This window comes from Akebia trifoliata, chromosome 8 (assembly GCF_017979445.1).
Source record: "Akebia trifoliata isolate Shusen 1 chromosome 8, ASM1797944v1, whole genome shotgun sequence".
NCBI classification, from domain to species: Eukaryota; Viridiplantae; Streptophyta; class Magnoliopsida; order Ranunculales; family Lardizabalaceae; genus Akebia; species Akebia trifoliata.
The window spans coordinates 47,158,614-47,166,358 of NC_141382.1; the positions used below are offsets into that span (position 1 = coordinate 47,158,614).

Here is a 7,745-nt window from a genome sequence, read left to right on the forward strand (position 1 = left end):
ATAACTTAGTTGATTAGAGCACACCAATTTCTTCTATCCACATCTAAAGTATATATGTACTAGATAGCGATTCATGAGCTCTAACTCATGAGCTCGTTCACTGTCCATTCCAGTTGGTCAAGTCATTAAAGTAGTCCGAATTCTTATCGATCCTTACGGGGAAAAAAAGCCAATTAAAAATAATGGTATTCTTGGGGGTATTAGCATCTTCCACAACTTTGATTTCTTTTCTTTTTTAATTAAAATACCCTTAAAAATTATTTATTAATTTATCTTTTAGAAGAAAAAATGAGGGTACTCTAGTCCTTGTACGATAGATGCTTTTCAAAAAAATATTCCTTTCCCGTGATAAATCTATAAGCTTATAGCTTATTTTATTCAAACTCGATCGAATCATACATGAATAATAAGATCAAATTTCAGTAAGACTTGCACAAAAATGCAAGGATTTTTCAGAACGTATTCAGACAAGATTCAAATCATTTGGATTAAGATTTGTTTTGAACCATAGGACCATATCTTATATATCTCCATACATAGATACATATAGACATATAGGGTGAGTTATTTAATTCGTACACAATTTTGCGAATTCAACATTTTACACTGATTTGGAAACCCACACGGAGAAAAGTCTAGAGCGGTGTAGAAAGATGGATGAACGACGAAATTGAGAAATTAAACTTTGGCCCAATCGATCCCTCTCTTCCCTCGCGAGTATTTCTGGAAGAAATTATCACCATAGTCTTTCACCTTAACCTTCTTGAACAACTTTGGCTTACTCTCATCAATCAACATGTCAGCAGGTTCAACATATTTGTTCATTTCTGGCCCATAGAACATAGCTACAGACAACCTCTCCCTTTCTGAATCTGGGATCACCCTGTGTACTGGGCTCTTGAAAACTCCATTACTCATTATCTAACATTGTCATCAATTGTAATTTAATCATCGAACTATAATTAAGATTTGGGGAATTTGAAATACTAATAAAAAATAAATTTTTTTTGTACCTCGATGTAATCAGCTACGAAAACAAGTAATGCATGAGGAATAATTGGAACTTTGATCCATTGCCTGTCTTTGAGGACTTGAAGACCTTCGACTTGTTTGTCTTGCAAGACAAAGGTGATTGATCCGGCATCCGAATGTGGTTTGATGCCGTAAACGAGGTCAGGCCTCGAACAAGGAGGAAAGTAGTTAAACCTCGCGTAAGATGGAGAGTGTTCCCCAGCCTTGTTGAGGAAGTAATTCTCCTCCAAACCTACAATTTTGGCCATGTTCTTCATAATGACCTCATAAACCAAAGCAGTCTTCGTGCTATATTCATGCAAGATTTTCCTACAACATCAATTAACATTAATATTGTTGTTATTGATCTATAGTTTTAATCTTATTAGAAAAAAGAAAGTGGATTGAGATAGAGAGAACTTATATAAACACACTTGAATTAACAAAAGACATGGTTTTAGATATAAGAGGATCTTTATTTTATTTTTTATCAGTAAGTGTAAGAGGTCCTAAACTGTTTTATAAAGAATCACTTTTGGAAAGATAGTTCAAGCTCCACCTTTAATAAGAAAGATGTGTGTTTTTCAAAAATCAAAACTTGTTAAGAAGTCCATTTTCATAATCATATAGTTTGTAGTGTTTTCTTTATTGGTTGATCTACAAGTATTGAAATTGAAATACCTGAAATTATTCGGATTCTCGGGCCAAAGTTTGGGCTTTCTCTGATCTTCCGGTTTCACCAAGAGGTATAGACGGTCGGACCACTCGAGAATCTGATCTTCAGTCACAACTACATCATTCCCGTATCCTTCTAAGAAGTCTTGTGTGCCATCATCATTGATCGAGTACTTATGCTTCTCGTCCATTGAAAGTTGAAAGAACTCCTTTGCTACATTAAGCACTTCATCGAGTAAAGAGTTCGGTACATCGTGTCCTATGGCCTAAAATTTCATCAATAGTTTTGATAATGTGAAAGAGTAACAATGGAAAAAACATGAGATCAGTATAATTAAGGGTGATCATGGGTTGGGTCAACCAGGGACCTTGATCCAACCAAAGTGTTTTCTACAAGTTTAGAATCAGGTTCGGATTGACCCATTAGAACACAATTATTGGTTGGTTTCTCTTAATCTAACTTGGCCCCGAACCTGACCCATTGCCATACGTCCATTGGCAGGAACTAGAATCAAATCATTTTGGATGTCTAACCCATAGTTTTAAATAGGTTTCACATTTGATTAGATTTTCTCAATATGAGTTTGAGTCGCAACAATCTGACTTAGGCACGTGGCATACTCAATCGACTTACCTGATGTGACAGGCTCTGAAACCATAGATATGCTCTCCTTGGATACAAAACTGCACCTTTTTATGGGAATCGTAGTTCTGTATCCCAAGAAGAGCACATCTATGGTTCCTGAGCCTATCACGGCTCATGTCAGGTAAGTCGATTGAGTTGCCACATGCCTAAGTCAGATTATCAGCACTCTATGAGTTTAATTCCATTTTAGAATGTTTTATCTTTTCTATATAAACACTATTAAGATTCATCCTATTGCATCTAAGAAGTCGATTGTTCCATTTTAAACTCTTTTGATTATTTTGTAGCCTAGTGATTGCATTTCGCTTCGGTGATGAACTACAAATTTAACATAAGTAATAACTACAAGAAAAAGTTGATGATTTCGGATTTGGTTGGTTTTGTTAGTAAGGACTGTAAGCATTCTCAAACAAACCCCTTGACTGCAATCTTCTTTGAGATCCAAACAAAAAATTACCTAAATACCATCTTCCACTTATAACCAAAAACCTTAGTTTGAATTAGGGCTGCAACTTGAGTGGGCCGGGTTGGATGATAGACCCATGCTAAACTCAAACCCTCAATCCAAGTTCAATTAAATTCAAGCATCGAGCCTGAGCTCATTAACCAAAGCTTAACTCGAGCTTGATCTTCTAAACATGGGTTGAACTTGACTTAGGTAGTTTTTAGTGGGTCTAACAGGTTGGGCTTATTAAACAAGCCTAATTTTGTTTTGCTTAGTAAAGTAATTTTATATCTTAAACAAAAAAATACAATTAATTTAAATAAAAAATTTATTTAAAAAATAATAAACAATTAAAAAATAAATAAAAACAACTAATTAATATAAAATATTTATATAATCTTGGGTTTGGGTCACTCGAACACTCAACTTGAATTAAGGCCAGGTTGAGATATTCTAATCTAGGCACAACTCATGTTCTACATAACTTGACCCAAGCTCGCCTAGTAATCGGGTTGAGCTCGGTCAATCCGCCCAAGTTACAACCTTAATTTGAATGTTCTCCCCAAAATCCATGGTTTTAAAATTAATCCAAGAGATTGAGAAAGTCTCAATTTAGTCATCTTGGTCTTAGAAGTATCCGAGACAATCATAATTATTCATCCTTGATAAAAATCATCTAGGCCAAGATTTTTAATGAAATTCTTGAAACTCTAATTAGTCCATCTTTATGGTATATTTTTAAAAAATATATATAAATAAATCATTTTTTAGGAATTTATATATATACTTGTGTTCCATATTAAATGATATTTTGTTGTTGAGCATCTAATCTACAAATTAACTATTATTGAATATTAATATATGTTTTTAAAATTCAGTTAAACTATGATTTGTTATGTGGAAGTTGCTTCGAAGACTTTATAAGTGTATTGTAGTCATGTTTGCATAAATATTTTTCAAAAAATTGAACATTATATGTATAATATAGATCATGTTCTTGTTATGGTTGTATCTTGTTCAAATATTCTCCAAAATTATATCAAAATAATTACTTGAAACTGAGTATTTTTTGGGAGTATTCTTAGAAAAATTACCTGAAACAAACCCCATGAAGTGAGGGCCAACCTGAGCTTTTCCATCTCTTCTTCTTTTTCTGTGGTAGATGATGATGGAGATGACAAAAGATGGAGATCAACGATGGGAATTGAAGATGAGAGAGATGCATTGGTGGGCCCATCATTTCTATTTCTAGGTACGTATCTCGATGGTGGCTCATCACAGTTGATGGCAAGTTCCTGGACGCGCTTCAACAGTAATTCTTCCGCGGATTGATCGGGGATTCTGGCCATGTTTGAGGTCCTCGGGCTTCGATACGGATGATTGATTGAGAGCAATTATTTCTTCTTCTCTCTTTCTTACAATATAATATGGTGGGGAGTCGGTATCTATAGCTGCAATAATGTTCTCTCTTTTCTGGGCCGCTGTTGCATGTTTTCAAGCCTGCAAGGACAGAAACATCCCATGTTTTCAATTATATGTTCTTCTCTCAGTCTACTCTGCAAATACTAATGAAAATGACTTAAATGCCCTCATTTCTTGACCTATATAAAAATAATCCTTATTTTATTTTTTATTTTTTTCTCGAAAATCAGTCATCTTTAACCTCTTGGAGAAAGAGGAAGATAATGCCATTTTAGATGGAAAAATCAAGGATTTTCTCCAATAGATTCAAGTGAAATCAATAACGATGGATTTAATAGATTAAAAATAATTTACCAGAAGTTGAAGGACATGAAACAATATATTTTTGGAAGAAAATCTCCCTATATAAGTGATTATAGCGGTAACAATCTTAATACGACTCAAAAACGAAATGAAATTAGTGCATTTGACTTAAGTCTAATCGGATTTGGGTAATAATAATGACAAGCCATCTAACACGATTATTAAACAGGTCGTGTTTAAGTTAGGTGATTATAGGGGTGGCAATCTTAACACAACCAGGGAACACGATTTGAAAACATAACAAAATTAGTAAGTTTGAGTTAAATCTGATCAGATTTGAGTTATTATAATATTGATCCGTCTAACACGATTATTAAACATATCGTGTTTAGGCTAGGGATAGCAACCCACTTAACCTATTTTAACATGTTTAGATATTATGTGATTAACATATTATTTAAATTATGAAATATAAGAAGAATCTCAAATGTCAACAATTAGTGTAAGATTGTTAAAATTTTCTATTTAAGAAAACTCTTAACTCAATACGACACGAGTCGACCCATTGCCAACCCTGGGTGATTATGTTAAAACATTAGGAGAAAATCAACCACATAAATGATTGGGTATGACATTTGGATAAGGAAACACGTGTACGATTTGGATTCGTTGTAGATGACTCCTATGTTGTAGAAATAATCTATCTAGTGTTGACCAATGCCTGGACTTGATATTTCGTCTTCTCAAGGCTGTCATTGTAAATTGTGAAGCCCGCACCTATAAGATGTGGTAGGTAAGATTCCTTAACTTGAATGGTCCTTCCACGTGTCCAGTCTAAGCCCAAGTCACCTATTGAAGGGAATACGAGATTTTATTTTTTCTTTTGAATCTTGGAGATCTTTGGATGTGATATATGTAATTTAGAATTATGCAAATATTCGGATTAGGCATGTCCTGTTAAGTAGGTCAGACCTCATCTCATGCTTTCATGTCCTATCAATCAAGTTTAGACGTTACTACCTTAGTCTATCCTGCTATTGGGCAAAGTTGAATTTATTGACTTTCTAAGTACCACTTACTCGGTTAGGACACATGTATGATTTAAATAACGTATCATTATTATCCTTCACAATATTTAAACTTAAGTTGCTCAATGATTGCAAAAGGAGAAGTCTTGTACATGTAGGGTTAATGAGGTTGGTGTTGAATGAGAGCAATGTAGATCCGAGTCAAGGAATTGGATTCTTATTAGAACCTGATCTTATTATAACGATCTGATTTGATAAATTAAAGGGTCGGGTCGGTTTTGGATCAACCATGTACAACTTAGTAATATGTAAAAATGTATATAAATCACATTATGTATCTTGTTTAGATAATATATATATTTCATATGTTAAAAGGGATTTTATCCAATTCGGATCCAATTGCTATTCGATTAGATTTGGATCCAAAATATTATCCCACAAGCATTCAACCTGATAAAGAAGTGATCCACTAGGGTCTGAATTCAAATCCAATCAGATTCTTATTGGATTGGTGTCATATCAATCCGGATCCGATCAAAATCGAATCCATTGAGGTTGATATCTGTTGAAAGAGACTAGTGGGCCCTCATTGTGATAAAATAGGTTCTCTTGAGGTAGAGAGAGCATTTTGGACAGATGAGAGTCACCTCTGGCCAAACGAACGGCTGAGAATAGGAGAATATTCTTAAAGATTCCTAATAAATAAAAAAGAAAATACTGGAATGACACAAAGGTGATAAAAATGATGTGGTGGTGCCCAAGTAACATAGATGCTTTTTACTCATATCTCTTAGAAAAGCATCTAAGGTAATGTGCGCGAAACCACATCATTTTGTCACATTTGTGTCTCTATTTGTGTCATCCCAGCACGACTCAAATAAAAATGGGTAATTATAATTAATAAGAGCAACCTACATCATAGTCGAATTATTTTGTTTTATATGGGTTAAAAGTCACGGAATGAACTGATTTTTGGTGAGGAGATCATCCTCATAAAAAATCAGCCCATTATGAAATTTCTAACCCTATCAAAACAAGTTTACAAGATGAGGTTAAAAGTTTAAGAATGAACTGATTTTTGGTAAGGATGATCTCTTCATCATAGAGATCATTCTCACCAAAAATCAACTCATTCCATGACTTTTAAGTCATAGAAGACAAACACAATTTGGCTATGTTGTGGGTGGCCCTAATTAATTCGTGGGAGTACTTTTATAATTACCCAATAAAAATTCCTCAAATATAAGATCTCTATTTTTTCTCACATCTCAATCTTACGTCTCTAAAGATCAGTACTATGTTTAGATTTTTATGGGATAGAGCTTAATCATGAAACCTCTACCATTTAAAAATTCTCCCTTAAAATTAGTGGTGGCAATCTTAATACTAACAGAACTCTCGAAAACGACATATAATTAGTGGATTTGAATTATAATAGTGTCAATTCGTCTAACACGTTTATTAAATGGGTTGGGTATGGGTTAGGGGTATCAATCCACTAACCTATTTTAACACGTTTAATTATCATATCATTAAGGTGTAATTTTAAATATATCTACAATTATTTATGAATTTTTTAAATTACTCATTTTTTGTGATAAAACTTAATTTATGTTTTGTGATACTTAATTTATGTTGGTAGATATTGATTTATGGTTACGTGATTTTATTTTTAGTAATGGTATTTTATTTTCGGTGGTAAACCTTATTTTTTCCGTTAAAGACTAGAATTTTATTAAACAGATTATATATAGGTCGAGTCAAGTATACCCATTTATAAATGGGTTGAGTTTAAGACGACAACAAAAAAGGGACATTTTTTTGTTTAAATACTTAAAAACATTCCATTTCGCATAGTAACTCAATTTTTTTATAAAAAAATACTCTTTCCCATAATCTTTTTTGTTAAACTTTTTGTAAATTACAACTTTCTCCCTCCTAGCCATTTTTAGATTTTACGAAGGAGAGAAATCTCCATTCTCACTCAAAAACCCACCATATATCTATTGGAATATAATTACGAAGAACTATATTTATGATGAAAGAATTTATAACCATAAGTAGAAAAAACAAGGTTTGGAGGAAGTTGTGTCAACTTTTGGAGAGTATATACAAATAGTACTTGAGTCTCAGGTCTGCCAAGTAAAAGACTTCTTTTTAATTGAAAATAATATAATAAGAGATTCAAAGCGAAATTTAGTGAAAAATGGCAGGA

General features: G+C 33.2%; 1 protein-coding gene across 1 annotated transcript; it reads right to left on the bottom strand.

Moving 5' to 3' along the window:
• Window positions 1–482: 482 nt before the first annotated feature.
• Window positions 483–4,260, bottom strand: LOC147397285 (protein SRG1-like). The gene is made up of 4 exons (XM_086452826.1): window positions 3,872–4,260; window positions 1,693–1,952; window positions 1,014–1,341; window positions 483–921 (listed from the first exon to the last, which is right to left on the bottom strand). The coding sequence occupies exons 1-4, from the start codon at window positions 4,124–4,126 to the stop codon at window positions 679–681; spliced, it is 1,086 nt and encodes a 361-aa protein (XP_086308952.1). The 5' UTR covers window positions 4,127–4,260; the 3' UTR covers window positions 483–678.
• Between the last annotated feature and the right edge of the window lie 3,485 nt (window positions 4,261–7,745).

Excerpts from the sequence above, each read along its gene's own strand:
- LOC147397285 (XM_086452826.1), bottom strand. The coding sequence starts at position 4,126 with ATGGCCAGAATCCCCGATCAATCCGCGGAAGAATTACTGTTGAAGCGC. Across the intron at positions 1,342-1,692 it reads GAGAATCCGAATAATTTCAG|GAAAATCTTGCATGAATATA; the intron begins GTATTTCAATTT and ends TTGATGTTGTAG. Across the intron at positions 922-1,013 it reads TCGTAGCTGATTACATCGAG|ATAATGAGTAATGGAGTTTT; the intron begins GTACAAAAAAAA and ends TGACAATGTTAG.